The 18,318-nt window shown below is 45.6% G+C and overlaps 1 protein-coding gene across 3 annotated transcripts; it reads right to left on the reverse strand.

Moving 5' to 3' along the window:
- Positions 1 to 530: 530 nt before the first annotated feature.
- Positions 531 to 17,368, reverse strand: RGS10 (regulator of G protein signaling 10). 3 transcript variants are annotated; one of them, XM_084525486.1, is made up of 5 exons: positions 17,213 to 17,368; positions 13,795 to 13,913; positions 12,260 to 12,346; positions 6,142 to 6,285; positions 531 to 3,565 (listed from the first exon to the last, which is right to left on the reverse strand). In XM_084525486.1, the coding sequence occupies exons 1-5, from the start codon at positions 17,259 to 17,261 to the stop codon at positions 3,419 to 3,421; spliced, it is 546 nt and encodes a 181-aa protein (XP_084381612.1). In that variant the 5' UTR covers positions 17,262 to 17,368; the 3' UTR covers positions 531 to 3,418. The 3 variants fall into 3 exon arrangements, with proteins under 3 accessions (XP_084381612.1, XP_084381610.1, XP_084381611.1); XM_084525484.1 differs by lacking the exon at positions 17,213 to 17,368 and adding an exon at positions 16,895 to 17,114; XM_084525485.1 differs by lacking the exon at positions 17,213 to 17,368 and adding an exon at positions 16,899 to 17,066.
- Between the last annotated feature and the right edge of the window lie 950 nt (positions 17,369 to 18,318).

Raw genomic sequence — 18,318 nt, forward strand, 5'->3', positions numbered from 1 at the left:
TGCTCTGTCTGTAGGATGAAAAAACACAATTTATAAAAAGGGAACTCATATCGTTTTTCAGGTTTGAACCACTGTCCTCTCTCTGTACCACAGGCCTACTTAGATCTTAAAGCAGATGCAAGTGCTACTGGTTTAACTCCATCTGTACCTTCAGTGAAAATATAAGCACGTTCTCAACTGTTACCGAAACCTTTCTGTACAGTCTTTCAAACCCTCTTTCTCCACATCAATGGGTTAGCAACTTGAAACAAGCACAACGGAAGAAACGGAATGAAAAAAAAAAAAAAAAAAAAGGAGATGAAGGTACAAGCATCTGCTGTTTGAGTGACTTTCTGTGCTTTTGTTCAACAACAGCTGACTCGGAAGTGAAACCCGCTGTGCCATCCCAGCTTCCAAGAGAAAAACAGACAGCGAGAGAATGCAAGCAACTGTGCTAACAGGGAATGAGAGCAGAAAACGGGATCGCTACAGCATATGAAGTGAGCTTGGCTCAAACTGCATTCACAACAAAACAACCACCGGCACACAGGTTCGGTGTATTTGTAGAATATTTTAATTTTCAGCTGAGAAACACACATTAGGGCAGAATTCAAGGCACGTGATGAGGCATGAAAACTTTCTTGCTTTCTGTGCTTACACCTTCAGTGTAAATTCTATGAAAAGGAATAAATCCGTCCTATCTTTGACCTCTACATAAAGCAACTCTGAATGGCCACTTAGAGCACGAGGTACAATGTGAAGTTTACCATTCTTGCTGGAATGCAGGATTTACTCCGAGAAACATCTCTTTTTCTGCCTGTGCAATTTGCTATATGCCTCAGACAATTTATTTCACAAAGTTTGATCAGTGATGAAATCAACAGAAGCAAATAACGTTCTCCACATATATACATGCTGCAATTACAGATAGCTGCTTGCATCAGTTGCTCTCTTACTGGATAATAGAGACCATGGATAGAAAATACCCTCTGATTTCTGCATCTTGCAAACCTAGTTGTTTTTCTTAAAAGAAAACAAAACCAAAACAAACAACAAAAGAAAACAGAACAACACAAAACCTGGAAAGACAGCCAAGAGGGCAATGAATTTTTTACTGCTGAAGCAAAAACACAATACAAAGATTAAAAATGTTGCGGATTTGGGTATATTATCATAAAAACATCATAGGCATTGAAATAAACATCACAGGCATTGAAATGCTGCTAAGAAATGCATTTCCATTTGAGTAGCTTTTGGCTGGTAGTAGTGTAAAGCACCTTTGTGTCTACTCCCACCGGGCAGTTGCTGTCACCAAGCAAATAATACAGTACCTGACAGCGAGAGTATTGCCAAGGAAAAAGTTGTTTTTGAGCAGCTACACACACGTATTTTCTCTCCTAATGCCCCACCATTGTTCATACAGCCTCGGGTTTACTTATTGTTTCAAAACTTGATAGTCAAAGACTTTTCTCCCCTACTCATGCATTTTTGTAAATCAATATGATTAAAAATGAACCTACTACGCATCTGCGTGATGAACACAGTAAGAGTTCATCCTGCATTTTTCCCATCAAAGTCCCCATCCTGCTTTTTCTAGATCACCAAGACTTCTGCTGCAATTACTGGGAAGAGACAAGTCCCAACTCCCAAATGTGCTTAAGCAGCCTGCTCCCAAGGACTTCAGCTGTAAGAGAAGTTCCATCCTCTGCCCTGGCAGGTGTTAAGAGCTCACTGTTACAGTGAATTTTCCAAAGACGTTATCCTGAGATTACAAATTGTTATAATCTCTGTAAATCCAGAACTGGATGGTCACATTTCCTAGGCCTCATTACAACAGAAGGATTGAAACATTGAAATATAGCTTAAGCATGAGGTCAAACACCGCTGAGAGTGCCTGTAGCAGGAATATGACTTCACCTTTAAATCTTTTGGGAGCATAAAAGGAAAAATTACTCATTGCATAAGAATTACACCTTAAAACATGCACACAGAAGGACTTTCATAATTTGCTTTTTTTTATTTCCTAAGAACAAACAGGCCATTTAGCTCTGGGGGAAGAATCACAAGTCCCATTCCCGCTCTTATATGTAACAAGAAGCACCCACAGCAACAATTTTCTTTACACGTTACCTGCAAGAATGGCTCAGAGATAAAGAAGTCATCATCAAGTCTATCAAGTGAATCTGCGTCCTCAAAAATTACAACCTAGACCTAGTTTTAAAAACACTGATAGTGACAGCAATGTATGACATCTGACCTTCCTAAAAACCACTACATGAAAAGCTAACTGTGCAATCTGATTAGCCAGCATATCAGCAAAAGTTCAAGGAAAGCAGTGCAAAAAAATGAAGGAGTAAGTAATGAAAGTGAAACAGAGCTAGACTACACACCGTGAAGCCTGTGAACAAGCACGTGGCTTTTTGCTTTCCCAAATAAAACTGCAATTTAATAACACTGGCAGGTTGACTTTAACAGAAATATCTTACAAAGTCAGACTTTGATGGTTGGCACATTGCAGAATAACTCTTGCCACACACAATGTGACTGAGACCCAGGAAAAAAACAGATGCTTCCCAGTAGCAGCATCTGACCCTGATGTAACAGACAATTTGGTCGACACGCAGGACGTGCCCCAGTCAAGCTTTGCTGAAATGAGTGTGCCCAATGTGGGATATTAACTGGCAGATTTCCTGACGGCTTTTAGGAATTCTTCAGAGATGCTCTGTGTCTAAGAGCATTTGTCCCAAAGGGGATATACATTGCTCCCTTCTCTGAAGGCGATTGTCTGCTGCAAAAATATTGGAGAAATTGAAGAAATACAAAAATGAAAACTATGATCAGAGAAGTGCTTTGATGTGTAAGTAAAGGCAAAGTAAAACTTCTGCCACCTTGAAAGAAAAAAGTTACACTGGAAAACAGGAGTGAGATTAGATTCCATTGATCTTGACCCTGAAAGATGCTGTCCCTTAATTAGAGTTTCCTATGAATGTCTCATTCACAAAATAACTTAAAACATACTCCTCAACAGCTGCTCCCAACAATTCAGAAAGTAAAAGCCATGCACAAATGAAAACCAGAAGGCACAAATTAAAACAACAACACAACAAAAAAACACTTTCTCAGCATCATTACGCCCAAAAACAACAATGAAAAAAAAGCAAAAGAAACTGAAAGCATTTTAACTTGTGAAATATAAAATGCAATTCATGTTATGGAGGAATACCTCAGCCTTTTAGCTAGGAAACAGTCTTTCCATGGGCACTTGGTTATTTATTAGTTGTCATGCAAAAACAATTAGTCATTCAAGCAATTAAAAAGGTAAGTATCTCCTAAAAATGTTTTGAGCTTTCCCAAGCCCTATATGCAACTGCTATAAACCTAGACTGTTCCTGAGTGTGAGTTAATTACTGGATCACCTCTCCTAACGAGATTCATCGTATCAAGTGTTGTAAATTCTTGACGCTCTTTTAGCTGCAGTCTGAGCCTCTGATGAATTCTCCTCCTGCTCCTCAGACTTCTTATGGTTTAGGAAGATGTCTGACTTTAAGAAGCGGCTGTAGCTGTCGTATTTCATCAGATTGAATATCTGGTAAGAGAGGAAAAGAAAAAAACACAAAAAAGAATGACCCAAGTAAAACTACATTCTGAATGAGGACAACATATGAATTCTACTGTTTTTTTTTTGTTTGTTTGTTTTCTGTTACTGCTGCCATGACTGTAATTACGAAAAGGCGCGACATTAAAATACACCTCAAAGTGTATTTTAGTTTTAATTTAAGTGTCAAATGGCTCCAGTGTAGGCTCATCCCTCAACACATCTGCTTTCTCTTCTATTTATATCCACTTCAGGCAAAAAAATGCTAGAACTCATTCGGAGCTTTCTGAAAACAAAAGGGCTTGGGAGAGAAGCCTGGAATCTGGTCAGTGTCAAGGTTGGGGCCGTATTTTGCTTGGTCTCAAAACAATGGGAAAATAAAAAGAAAACCTGAAAACTACAACCACGGCAAAACCCAAGTCCGCACCACCCTCTGATGACTATTTCATTGGAGCAGCCTCCCTGAGCCATCACTCGTGACTCATTACATTTTATGGTACCCAGAGTGACTACGTTTCCAAGAGGAATTTCTGGATTCTGACCTGCATTTGTGGATCATCCAAATGCGGATAACCTTACAAGCCTCATTTCTGGCTGGTAGTGCAACTGGGTAATCCAGCTGTTTGGAAGGAAAAAAAATCTCAAACTGCCTCTTTGTTTTTTTCCCCGCATGTTCAAGGAACCTGAACAGACACACCAAGGCAAGCAAACAGAACTTGACTTCTCTTGTCTGTGCGTGAGCTGGAACACCCCCCTTGCAAAATAAAGGACATAAAGCATTTTACAAATCATCACTTGTTTACATATCTAAGTATTTAAGTACACATTCAAAACGGTGGCAATCTTGAAGACTAAAAATTAATTCCAAAACACCCTCTTCATAGAGGCTCAAATCAACACAGTTAAGCAAGGTCAAATTACACTTGCTGGGGTTGGCTAACTCCAGTATAATTACATTTATCAAACTAGCCTAAGGGCAAAAAAAAATTGCCATGAAAACATCACCTGTTAAAATGTTTTAAGTCAGCTTAAGAACTTAGACTCCTCTTGTTCCTGTATCATCTACAGCATCTCCCAGAGAGGGAGAACGCTCAGATCAAAATCTTCTCTGAGTACCCCTAGAGCCTGGTTAGCCAGACACAGATTTTATAATCACGTGCAAAAGCTGAGTTCTCTTTGTTCCCTCCTCTCGTCACCTCGGAGCAGGCACGTTTACCCTGCAAGTATTTAAAAATCTACAGATTTTCATGAACCACTTCCAACGCCTTTCAACAGCAACAGCTGCCTCTAAGCCCTGTGCTTAAGGTCGCCCCAGAAGTAGCCCCAGCTAAACCACCAGGGCTGCTGGGGAACCAAGTGCTGGTTATCACTGATGCTGGGAACCCTACGAGCTCTGGCCAACGAGCCCGGCTGACTGCGCCTGAAGCACAAGCTGCCAGTAGCAGTGAGCAGTGTTTGTTAGAGATCAAGTTATATGCACTGCTCTTCATAACTTTATAAGGATTGAAGACAAGAGAAGAACATAACTCTTCCTCAATTATCTAACAGCAATAAACAGGAGCTTCAAGCAGTGGAAATCTACAACAACCCAAACGTGCTGCATTTGGTAAGTTCACAGACTTTCTCCCTACACCACTGGGATTCTTCTCCCGCTGTTCTAGCACGTTTCCAGGTCAGCTATCACTAAGCCCTGGCTGTTTGTGTGCACGCTCACCGTAAAGCTGCGAAACATCCTAACCCAAGTAGCCCCTCCAGCTTCACGCTCATCACCACGTAATCACCCACCCGTCCCCCACGTCAGGAGGTTTTCCATGACAAACATTGCTTCTTCCCGGGGAAGCTGGGTTTCAGGCACTTCCACTGCCAATGGCTTGGAATCTCCCTGAAAGACGGCAGGAGCTTTGCTCCTCAGATCCCTCCAACTGATCCAGCCAGTGCCCAACTAACATTCAGCACCTGATATAAAAATAGGCTGAAAACACTATTTTAAAGCAGTGTAACTGCTTCTCCGCAAAAGAGCTAAATGGAACATACAGGTAGTGCTGAGGTTGGTACAGAAATTAAAAATAGCACAGACGGCAAGTGCTGGAAAGCTGCAGATGACTCACTTCACAGCTTACGATTTGCACTAAGCTAACAATTAAGAAGATTTACCACCAGAAGGCGTACCTGAAGTCCACTACTTAATTTCTACCAGACCTCCCAAGTTCTGTAGGAAAACGCAAAGCAGATGCCAACTCCTCCCTTTAGTTTTGTGTGTCGCAGAAGAGGGGGCTTTTTGGAAAACTGCATTATACTCACATAAATATAAATACAAAACAAAGCAAAGAGGGGAATCTTGAGCTCTCAGGGAAACCAGTGGCAACTACGGAAACAAACATCAGCAATGACTCGGCACAAGCGAACACAGGAAAATGTAGGCACAAAGTTAGGCACTCGGTGATTCCCAAGCTACCAGCGGAGGAACCCAGGAGCAAACTTCATCCAATTTTTCAGGAAAGTCCCAAACTGGAATTCATACGGTTCATATTTCTTCACCGTTTGCATGGGGAAGAAAATAGCTTTACCTGGTCCTGGAGCTTCTGAAACATTAGAGGGTGAGGTGTCTCCAAAATTGTCTCACTCAAACGGGACTGCCCTTCAACATTGACTTGGGACGAGGCCTTACTGGACAGGAAAGTCATGTAAATTTCTTTAGCTTTTTCTTGCATCTGCAAAAGGACACATTTACGTAAATAATTATTTACTGTGGAAATAGTCGCTGTATTTTTAAGGTTTTGATGGAAACTTCTAACTCGCTCACTTCTTAAAAACAAAACTTAGCATGAATTGAAAAGGAAACAAAACAAAAATATGAATATCAGCTTATTTATTTATACTTATTTGTGCTGGAGGAAAAACATCACTGCAGGCCAATTCCTGTGCTGACATTAGCAGAAGTTGTGAGTATTCAGCACGTCAGTCAGACAGCAGTTGTGATGTCCAAAACTGAGTATCCAGCGTAAAACTGTACAGCACCATCACCTAGGGTTTGTCTTCACTATTTAGAAGATTGCTTTTATTAGTAGATAACCAGCATACACAAGGAACCCAGGAGGAAAAAAACACCATGGAAGCTTACTCTCCCTGTGCAGCAAAAAACAAGCAAATCAGTGCATAATGCCTGCTGCTGCTGGATAACCTCATCGTGCAGCTTACATGTTTTTTTTGTGTTTTTACCTCAGGGCAGCTCACGTCCAACACTGAGTACAAGACTGGGGAAAAATATAATAATTTTTGGCTAACCGTATTGATAAGTCTCTCAAAAGCTGTTAAATAGAGGTGTGACTTGCATAAGGCACTGTGTTAGCATTTGCCCTGATTTCAGGGGTCTTCTCTTGATAGATCAGTACCAGGGATAGTGTTTCGACCACACCAGGCACCCTTAAGCATCAAAACAACATCCAAGTGGCTAAAACCCTTTAACATCAAACACAGGCCAGTCAGATCAAGAAAAAGCTTGTGAGGAAGAACACTGCCAAGCCACGTACAAGGTAAGCCTCACTGCAGCCCTCTGAAAGCACAGCCTGCAGAGCAGCAGGCCCAGATAACTGGCAGTGGGTCCGTGTCAGCGTTCCTCGCTGCATTTAACAAGCAACTGTCTGCGAGGGGACCCTTTGGCAGGAAGTGGGCTTGAAGGAGGAAGCGCTTAAACCCTTACCCATGAACAAGTCCCAGAATTTCTTTAATGTTTCACAGCTGAGAATCAGCATTTGGTGATAATTAGAAGAAAAGCAACATGTGCTTGACAATTAGTAATGCCTGAGAGTTAACTCTCTCTCCGCCGAAGGGGACGCAAAGTGCTACAGGTCACTCAGCTGGTGGATAAATTGTCACGTGCCAGCTGCGTTCAGTCACTGTGAGGTGTTTTATGAAGATCCCCAATCTTTTCAGTTTCACAGATTAGGGGAGACTGGGTCAGAGACGTCTGTTCTAAATGAGCCATTAATCCAATCAGAGCTGTGACTGCCTTAAATTATGTTAAAGCCCTCACACAGACAAGGTGCAAAGGATATATTCCAAAGTTGTCTCCTTGAGCTGCCAGCCAGGACTTGGCAGGTGGCTAATCGATACCCACGGAGCTCCACGCCAGCCCCAGAACGAGGCGCTTCTTGCCCAAGGAGCACAGCAGCAAGCTGGGCACCACGGGGAAAGAGTAAAGGAAGGCTCGAGGGGAAACATGAGAGAAAACAGAAGTGCTGTGAGGAAGTTAGAGAACATGGGGGGAACAAGAAGACTGCGTGGGAGGCTGGTGAAATGGGGAGGATCTCTGGATTTTGTGGGAAAGAATGACAAAGAAAGGAAGTGAAAGAACTGTGGTAGGGAGAGGGGGTCACTGCAGAGACATGGGGGCCTGATGTGGCACTGGAGACGTGGAAGTACACGAATGAACTTCACAGGTTCTGCTGCACACAGAGCCCCTCTTAGGCTACATCCATGTTCCAGCAGGAAAACATCAGTTGAACTAAAAAATAAATGAAGGTACAGTGAAGCTGCCAGTATGTGTATGCCTTCCCCAGAGGATGTTCATGGAAAGCCAGGTCCAGGCGGAAGAGGAAGCGCTGTTCCCAGTCGGTGGGTGGTGATCTGCGTTCTAGCCTCAAACTAAAGCCTCAGCGCGGGGGACTCTGCTCTGATTCTGAGACTGGGACCTTGTTCACAGGTGGTTATTAAGGCGTTTCTGGCACTTTTCTCTTACATCTGTGTACTCGCCTCTGCGTCCACGCCAAGTTCCCCTCTGGAATACAAAGTTCTGTCTACGCAAATCCCCCTCGGTAGTTCAAATGGATAAAATATTCCTTCCCACTTCCTTTCCTAAGGTCAAATTCAGCTCTGAAGCATGTGCGGTTCCCAAATGAGGTGAATGGGAGTCCCAGATGCTCATCAGAGCAGACTCCAGCAGTTAGCAGCTGTGCGGTGTTACCTAGTCCTTTATAAACACTGCCACATTTCACAGGAGAAGTAGCAGAAGGACGTGGTACAGAACAGATATGGAATCACAGTGTGATATGGGATGGAAAAGCCTTTCAGGACCATCAAATCCAACCATAATACACATTTGTTCTGAAAGTGGTCTCTACACAACTTGAGCATTTTGCTGAATTTCAGCAACAGCTGAAAAGATTCTCTGTTGTTCAAAACACTTCCTACAATCTGTAACTTGTCCTTACAGCTCAGCTGCAATAGAAGAAGCATTTAAAACTTGGAAAGTAGCACAAGGGACATGTTATTTATTTCATTAACAAGCAGAAACACATAACTAACCTCAGTAAAATATTTAAAGTTAAATTTTATTCACTTATCCTCACCACTCCCATTTCAATAGTTAAATGAGTGTCCTAAGATGTGGACCATATGGGTGGCAGCAGAGCTCACTTAATTCCTTCCCCAGTCTTCACTAAAAATGACATTTCTATTTTGACTTCAATTTTAAAGGAGTGATAAGGAAAATATCCTTTTTATTTCTTTATTTTAAATGACAGAGGTGTTTCCTGAGCGGAGGGGAAGAGCTTGTACTTCCATGCTGCACGAGAACAGCTTGGAGTCGGCCCACCTAAAGACCTGTCCAGGCTCTTGATGCAGTCTGCTCGCTGCCCAACTCTGCAGATGCTGAACATCTCCCCTGCACCATACATGCATTTTGCGTTAGCTCACCAAAACAGGAAAACAAACGTAAACTCGAGGAGAGGTATGGTCTGAACTCCTTTTCTGCTGCCTTCTGCATTCCCACCACTAGTCTAGAGCCAACACCACGGGCAGGTGCCAGGCTTCTTCTTGCCAGTGCTCCCTCTGCTCCTGTGATCAAGCAACCCTGGCTGCACAGTGGCTCACATTCAAGAGGAAGGGGGCAGAGAAGATGCATCTGCACAACATTTTGCAAGATCTGCCGTGTAGGCTCGATACATCAGCTCTGTAGGCAGAGCCCACATGGCTGTGGTTAGAGTAAAGACTGAAGCAAAGTTAATGAGCCTTGACAAAAGGCACTGGATATTTTCTCAGAATGGCACTAACAGAGTTCGGCAGCTTGCGGCCAGCAGAAAGCACGGCCAGGGCGAGCTGGCACCTGCCTGCAAGGAGCAGGCTGGAGAGGAGGGAAGGGCAGCAGCTCCCGAGCCAACCTCCCCACCTCACAGCAGCCCCCGCAGGACCACGACAGCACTGGGCACAGCAGATAATTAATCCAACGAGCAGCTGGTGACTTTGGTGCAAGCTGCATCTAAGAAAACCCTCATGCTAACACTCGCACGTCAAGTAACGGCAAGTTTATTTTATACTTTAAAAATAGAAAAAAACAATCCTACTTTATCCAGGTTTAATTGAAATCAACTTCATCTGACCGAAATCTGAGTGTCTGTGAGAGTTTCTGTGGTAAACCAGCTCTAATGAGAAGCAGGTTGTTAAATAACTAAGTTGGTTTTGGAACACTTTGCTCACATCAGACAGACACAAAGTGATTTCTGCAAGAGTCACTTTCAGAAGACATATTCGTGCTTAATGCTATCGTGAACACTTGAAGGATTTCTACTTTTAGTGCTTTTTCTAGCTGTGTAAGTTAACTAAATAAGCAGTAGCTACGAAAACTCACTGCAAATCCGTGTCATCCTAAAGCACACTTATGCTACCTGGTTGTAATGTTTGGAGTCTACTGTGCCAAAGCTCTCGTTACACACTGTACTGTAATCACTGGTACTGAATAATTCAGCTGAGTTGAAACTAATCAAGTCTCCATCCCTTCGTTTGGCAATCCAGTCAAGCATTCACTAAGCTGCTATCTCTATCCATCAGTTTGCCATTTCCTGCACTAGCGTGCACAATCCTGTAAATCTAAAAAGATGGAAATTATTTAGGAAGGGAAAATCTGATTGCTATCCAGTGGCAAACATGGGACCTGACAGAAGGATTTTCCATTTTCGTTTCCTTTTTAAAGTCTGGTTTGATACCTACACACCTCTTAGCAAGGACACTGCGTGACACACCAAGAAAAAAAACATCTGCCCTACACAGAGCAAAGGGATCTTTCCATTTGTTCATGAACTGCGATGCTGTCTTCTATTTTACCAGCTCAGAAGGGGAGTAGGGAACCAGCCAGGACGCTGTATGGACATCTGGGGGAGGAGGAGATCAAACGCCTTCTACCTCAGACTGACACAATGGGATTGGAAGCAGCTGCTTGCTCCGAAGCAGAGCCAGGTCTGAGGACCTGTCTGGGCGAGCTTGGTGCCATCAGACGTTGGCTTCCAGCGCGCCCCAGCCCAGCTGCAGCTGAAATCCCCTCATAGGCAAGGAGACAGATGGACTCACAGCCTGGCTGCGCTCCTCATTCCACCCACAGAAACTGCTGCCACTGGAGGGGCAGCTGGCACAAGCAGTAACCTCTGTCATCCTGCCTCCTGACACTTGACTGTCCCCTCTCAAAAATAAATATTGCTGAAAATCCAGTATTCTGCTGGAAAACATTATCCACTGACAACATTTGACTGGCCTGAAGACAGGAAGTCCTGCAGTCTGGACACAAGAACTGGGGCAGCTCCTCCAGATGCACTTGCTAATGCCCCCAGAAGGCCACTTCCCCCACCTGATTCCAATTCCCTGGCATTTCTGATGTTACTCACAGCATATGCTGTCCCATCTGAAGCAGGTTTAAGTGGCATTTTCCCAGCCTCACCTCCTCATGCTATTCTATTTGGCCAGAATAACGCAAAAGGGGCTGTAAGTTTGCACCTGTTGCCTTCCAAAACATTCCCTTTGTCATCAATAAGAGGGGGGTATGTGAAGGGCATAAAGGTGGGATATCAAAAAAAGAGGGCTTCTAGGATTTAAGAGCCTTATTTTCACTGATTGTACTATTCAGTTGGAGTTTTGAAACTACCTTGAAGATAAATAAATTCGGAATTTGACAAAAAATAAATCTTAGAGTTTTTCCAGAAACAATCAAACAGGACGTGGTACATATTTTAGGCCTAACTCTACAGGCTTCTACGAAGAAGCAAAAGTACATCCTGTGTTCCTGTTGCACCTAGACTTCGATGGAAGTTACTGGAGATGGTTGGTTAAAAAGCTTCCAACAGAATATTTTTACCAGAAAACTATAGCTTTTATGAAAATATGAAAATAGGAATGTATCAAAAAAAAAAAAAAAAGTATCAATCTGAATAAATATTTAAACAAAATAATTCAAATGGACCCTCAAATACTTTTGCTTTGGTAATTTAGTAAGGCAAAACAATTCAGTTTGGTATTGTAAAACATTTTGTTTGTGCTGTTTGTTTTTATGTTTGCATATTAAGCATAGTGGTGTATATTTTGATATAATAGCTGCTATGTTTTAAAATGTCCTGAAATAGGTAACTTTATATTTTCAAACAAGATAATGCAATATTAGTGAACTAAACTTTTTGCTATTCCAAAGCAGCAACAAAAAGTTTAGTTGTCAAACACGGCAAACTTGGCAATTTCAGCATTTTGTTTTGATTGGAAATAAAACCAACTTTGTTTCTAAACAATTATGCCACAATGATTTCAGTACAACTCCCTCAAATGTGTTTATTTGCACTCACATGAGGCATGTTATGTGACAGAAATATTACAGCTCCATTTCTGCTATGGAAATCTTGCTGACAAGTAAAATTTATTTAGGAAGCGTACCTGTTTTTTTCCCTGTGTTTTCTTAAATTCTTCACATGCTAGCCAGAACAAAACATTTTCTTCACTGAATTCTTTCTTTAAAAATTCCTAGGGAAAAGAAAAAGAAAAGTTACCAAAGCTAGGACCCAATTTCTCGACTGTTCTTCTCTCTTCCTACCGTAGCTATTAAAGCCAGAAGCTGCCTATGGCTAGTTTTCACCGTGACACGAGTTAAGAGTGTGACAGAAGCACTGCATTAATGTGTCTACTCGCTGCCGAGGCACCAATGAACAATATATTCAGCACTTTAAAAGCACATTCCAGGAGAAGGATGAGCTACATCTAATCTCAGAGCTTATCAGTAACTAAGACGAAGAGCGTCTTCAGTCTCCCTTAAATAACTTGAGCAATTTCACAGTTATTACTCAAAGGGAACTCTGCAAATATATGAATTCATTAGCAGGTGAGTATAATGAACTATTTTAATGAGAGCAACAGATCACTTGAGATTCTTGTCTAGCATCTTTCTGATTTTTTTAATGAGTGAAATCTCTACATATCAAAGTGTTTCTAAACATGATCATCAGTGGCAATAAATTTACTTAAGTAACTAAAGCAGAAGACGTATTTGCCTTCTCTAAACGGTGTTTAAGCATTCTCCCAAAAGTGAAGAATGTTTTAAAACGAGGGGAAAAAACTACGTTAAACTGACGTATAAAAAGCAGTGATTGAAATATTTATAGCTCTGAGACTGACAATTTTTACTTCCAAGCATTAGAAAATAAAGATTGAGTAATGCCAAGAATTAAATAGTACCACGATTTTTGTTGTTGTTTCAAGAATTCTCAATCACACAGTAATTACAGTGGTTTATAATCCTGGTTTACATCAGTTTTCAAACCAGTCTGGGAGGAAATAATTTATCCCAGTGCATTTTATCAGTTCTTGGCCCAGCAAAGCCATACTTTACCAGGTAGTTCCTATTGCTGCAGCTAATCCTTTGACTTCAGCCACAAGGCCTTGATAAACCAACTGTCCGTCCTCATCTAATTAAGCCTCAAGCCTCCATTTGGAGCTACACAAGCCCACAGTTTGTAGTTAAGCTAATGTTTTTCAGTACAGCTGCTGCAACACAAAATAAGAGCCACTCAGAGTTATCAGGCTGAGGGAATGGTTTGAGGTAACTTGCTGCTTGAGTAAGGATGTGTGGGAATGGGCCCAGCAATTAATAATGCTTGGCGAGAGAGATCAGTTGCTCAAGGCCTGTCGTTTATCTAACAGTAAACTGTTAATCCTCACAACAGCTGACCGATCCCATTAAAAAGATGCTACCCAAAGCCTTCCGCAGGCCTTACAAGAGCAAGCAATTCCCCACAACAGCAGCTCGGCAAATGCCACAGCTCCAACTCTGCCACCTCGGCACAGGGTACATGTCTAGAAGGATGCGAGCCTGTGTGCTTACAGCACTGGCACAGCTGCACCATTTGTGGTGAGCCTCATTCATCTCACTCCTCCTAATTCTAGTTTATATAAATATTTATAGGTAATATAGCAACCCGAAATCGTTTAACTCCCTCTGGATCTTCGAGGAGGTTCTCCAGCGACGAAGCCCATTTTGAGGTTCCTTTCAAGCTCTGGTGGCTGCTGCTGGGGTGACCCTCGCTGTCGTTTATCTCTGGAAAAATTGAGGAGAGCATCTTTGTTAGGAGTGATTAACATCACACGCAGTTCTTCCCCATTCCCCTCTGCTCCCTTGGATTACAGCTGCGCTCTTTAAAGGAAACACCATAAAACTGAAAATAAACACACGCGCATATTTGAATGCTGCTTTGCATCCAGAGAGGTAAAATTGTCTCGCAGCTGGATAATTCACGAGCACAGAAGTAGGCACTGCCATCGCTTTATGGGAGTTCAGGCACCTTTTGCCTGCGGAGCACAGTGACCGCAGCCCGCGCAGCAGCAGGACCTTTCCTTCTGCCTTTCCTCCTGGCAGCCCGCGGCATCGGTGCCTACAAAGCAAATCCCACTCGGTCGCACGCACGAAACTTATTTTTAAGGAAAGTTTCATCGCTGGGAGGTGGGAAAAGGCAGAAGGGGAAATGCGATGGTTTGTTCAGCAGAACAAGTCTGGCACCTTCACGTGGTCTCAGGGGAGAGGGGCAGCTGGCAGAGGAGCCTCACCCCAGCTGAGCCAATCTGCTCTGGGCAAGCAGCCTCTGGGTGTTTTTTCTGCTTGCTTGTTTGTTTTCAAGTCCCCTGAAGTTCTGTTTTCACGAGGTACGCTGGGCTGCCACCGCAGACAGGACAGCTGGTACATGGTTCTGAGTATTTCTGTCCCAGGGACAGAAAGCACATCGCATCCAAGGCTGGTGAAGCCAAAAAATTGTTTGCTGGCTACGCATCAGAAGATCTATTCCTTGGGAAGGCTCCAGGGCTTTTACTGCTGATCTGAACAACTCTCAAATACACACGAAGAGCTTGGCCTCCTTTCCTCGTGCACTCGGGATGCCAGGAGGAGACGCAGAAGGGCTGAAGGGCCGTGAGCAGCCAGGCAGCAGCCGAGGTCCCTGCACACCGCAGAGGTGCACAAAGTGCGTGCTGAAACCACCGCAGGCGTCCTCACAGCCCCTTCGTCTCTCCCTGCCGGTACTGGAAACCCAGATCCCAGCAACTTCTGCTGCAGTTCTCTTACAAACCCTCCCTCCGCCATGAATCTAAACCTCAGCAAGTATCTCACAGCATGATCTGTGCAGAGCTGTGCTATCAGATGCCCTTCGCAGCTATGGTTAAACCCCACGAAGCACTCGCACTGCAGCAAAGAGTTTGGGCTGCTGCAGACTTGCAGAGTCCATTTGTTTTCCTAACAGTGAGAGAGACCACTGTGAAAATCTCCCCTTCCCACTTCACAAGTGGTAATTTCAGGTTTCAGGACACCCCCTCAGTAAGGGCCACGACAGGTTTGTCTCCAAAGCAGCAGGTACAGCTACAGCCCTGCCCGTGTAAGAAAACTAATTCCACTCTGCCTAGAAACAGCGCTGCAGTGAATTATCTGTGCCTCAGTTTCCCCTCCCCTCAGGCAAAAGGATGTGGTTCCCGATTGTGATTTGTGAAATTTATCTTAGGAGCCTGACTCAAAGTGTCCAGGCATCTGATCTTTGTAAACCAAGCGACAGCCAGGTGGGAGCAGCAAGGCAATGTGAGCAGAGCACCACGGGCTCCTGAGGGTCGCTCCCACCTGCAAGCAGAGCAGCAGCGCTGCATAAAGGGGTGCAGGGCAAGGGGGAACATCCTCCAGCTTTATAAGCCCACGAAAGCCGCTGGGTGTTTTTATTACACCCCGTTAAATAAGCAGTCACAAACATTCTCCTTTTTAATACAAGTGCCCCCCAGTTGGGATTGTACCTTCCCACTCCACGTATTAGCTTCATGTAGCAGATTTGATGTGTGATGTCCAGAAGTTTTTAAGACTTTAGGACAGGATGAAGTTCCCCAGAATGATCCCCATGTCCATAGCCCCAAGATCTTACTAAATTTCCTTAAAAACAATGCCTCCACTGAAGAAATGAGAACCTCAATGAGAACCTTTCCTTAAAAACCACTCAATGAAAACCTGAAACCGTTTATTTTAGAATGCAATCCTGCAATAAACGTAATTACAGGAATAACCCTAATTAGCACCGTTTGCTGTTTATAAAGATAACTTCCTGCTGTTAAAAGCATCTGGTGACCAAGCTACATAGCGTACACGGGGAATAACAGGCTCAGCACCAGCGTTTAGTGACCAACAGGTACATGTCTGTGAGCAATAAAACCAGGCAGCCAGGCACTTGCTGCCACTGAGCATGGGGAGATAACTGTGAGCATGGAGCAGGGCGTTACGCCATGGCAGTTCTTCCACTTCACGTTCCTGAAAAAGCCGTAATCAGCACACACGCGATAAACACGCTAATTATATCTCTTATTTCTGACTGCCCCAGGAAAGCGCTTGCTATCTCTCAGGCAGAGCAGAAGCCAAGAGGCAGAGCGAGCCAGCAGCAGGCAGCTCGGGGGCTGCTGAAGCAAAGTTTCCACTGAGCGAGCAGCCCTGACACCGCTGCCTCTGGGATGTGCAGCGGCCGGCACGAACACAGCAAGCGACCAAGTGCTTGCGTGCACGGCACCGTTATTTCGGAGGAGAATCCCACGCTCTGCTAGCAGGCGGGATAGCGTGGTAGTTCAGGGCAGGATCCTGCAGGAGCTGCTTTTTCCAGTCAGGCAGCAAGGCTGGGATAAAGCCTCTTTGTGCGGGGCAGATGTGCTGGGGAGCGCGGCGCTCGTAACGCTGTGCCTGTCAGATGAGGGGGGCTACCAGAAACGGCAAAGAGCTGCAGCCTCCGACGATATGGGCCGAAAGCACAGCAAGCAGAGCTCACACCGAGCTGTGCCAGCAGCCACAGAGAGACCTGGAGCCTCACCAAGCCCCTGAGACACCAGGCACGGCCCTCACGGAGCCCCCTCAGCGCCTGCTGCCCCCAGCCCACCTCACGCAGCCCCTGCTCGCACCAAACATCCAGCACGGGCCTCCTTATCCAACCTCAACGGCTCCGTGATCGCACGCTTGGTTGTTAATTAAGGAAACCCTCCTTAATTGATCCAGCAGTCCCGTTGAAGGTTCACCTGCCTGTTTCGCGAAGCCACGGCGCCTTGCTGCTGCTTTGGGCGCGCTCCCCGCACCGCATCCCGTCCTGCGGCCACCACCAGCAGCAGCACCAGCAGCAGCAGCAGCAGCTGGCCACCGGCTTCCACTTTTAGCCCCCAGGAAGGAAGCGCAGGGGCCGTTCTGCTTTCGCAGCATCTCTGGAGGCGCTCCCCGGCCACGCATCCCTGCGAACGAGGCGCCCGAAGCCTTTCCCTCAGCGCGGCGGCCGCCCCATGGCTCCCCCCATCCCGTCCCGGTCCCGTCCCCGTCCCCCCAGCCTGAGGCGCCCCCGGTACCTGAGGGCGGGCGCTTCCTGCTGAGGCGGCTCACGGCCCGGTTGAACATCGCGGGGCCCGCAGGGGGGTGCCGAGAGAGGGGGGAGCGGCCCCGTCCCAGCCCAGCCCGGCCCGGCCCTGCCCTGCCCGGCCCCGACCGCCGCCTCCTGCCGGGCGCCGCCGCCGCCCGCTCCGCCCCGCGGCTGAGGCGGTGCCGGTAACGGGGCCGGGCGCTGCTCGCCGAGAGGCCCCGGGAGGTGCTGCCGGGGGCGGCTCCCGCTCGCCTCAGCCCCGCTGCACCCTCGCTCGGCCCCGCCGGGCTCCTGCCCCACACGGGCAGCCGCCAGCGGGCAGGTGCTGGGCGGCCCCGACATGGCGGTGGCGCCTTCCCGCCAGAATCGGCGGGCTGGTGGCGCTGCCGGCGCCCCCCTCGCTCTCCTGAGACGTGGAAGAGCAATTCTGGCCCGGCAGAGGGGCAGCGAAGATGTTAACATTTCCCTTTCTCGTTTATTTCATTTTGAAAAGTGGCATTTTACTGAAATATTTCTCCCCCAACACCCAAGAGCCCCACCAGCAGCCACGGCCGCCCCCATTTTGTGTCCGCCTCAGCACACAACGGGCTCCCCTCACAAACCCAGGGATGTTTTCCGCTTACACACGAGGCCAAGCTCCCTTCCCTGGGAATCGGTGACACCAGAACCCCCAACACGAGAATAAATCGCATCTGTGCTTCCAAAGTAAATAACAGCACAATACCTTCCAGCTGAAGGGATTTGGCCTGTGCGCTGCTGGATTTGTGCCTCGCCTACCAGGGCCAAAAGCTGTGTTAGCTGGTAAAGATTTCTTGGCTTTTGGTGAGGATTTAAAATAAATAAATAAATTGTTTTGCAGCTAGGGGGAACTGCAGAACAGCTGCGTGTGGCATCTGCAAACAGATGTGCGAAACCTAAGAAACACAAGTGTATTTGGGCCGTAACTCATGTTTCTGTGCAAGAGTCAGTGTGGGGTTAATGCTACATTCAGAGCCAGGATACCAGCAAATGCTGCAGGAACAGCCCTGGTGTCCATCTCAGGAAAGAGCACAACCTCCACAACCTCTTGAGTCACATCCACCAAGGCAAGCATGC

This window comes from Aythya ferina (assembly GCF_964211825.1).
Source record: "Aythya ferina genome assembly, chromosome: 7".
In the NCBI taxonomy this organism is placed as follows: Eukaryota; Metazoa; Chordata; class Aves; order Anseriformes; family Anatidae; genus Aythya; species Aythya ferina.

Bases quoted from the DNA above. Each gene is read 5' to 3' on its own strand.
- RGS10 (XM_084525484.1), bottom strand. From the start codon at position 17,099: ATGCGTGGCCGGGGAGCGCCTCCAGAGATGCTGCGAAAGCAGAACGGC. The intron at 6,286-12,259 runs GTACGCTTCCTA...GTCCTTTTGCAG, and splicing joins AAACACAGGGAAAAAAACAG to ATGCAAGAAAAAGCTAAAGA. The intron at 3,566-6,141 runs GTAAAGCTATTT...CTCTCTTACCAG, and splicing joins TTCAGAAGCTCCAGGACCAG to ATATTCAATCTGATGAAATA.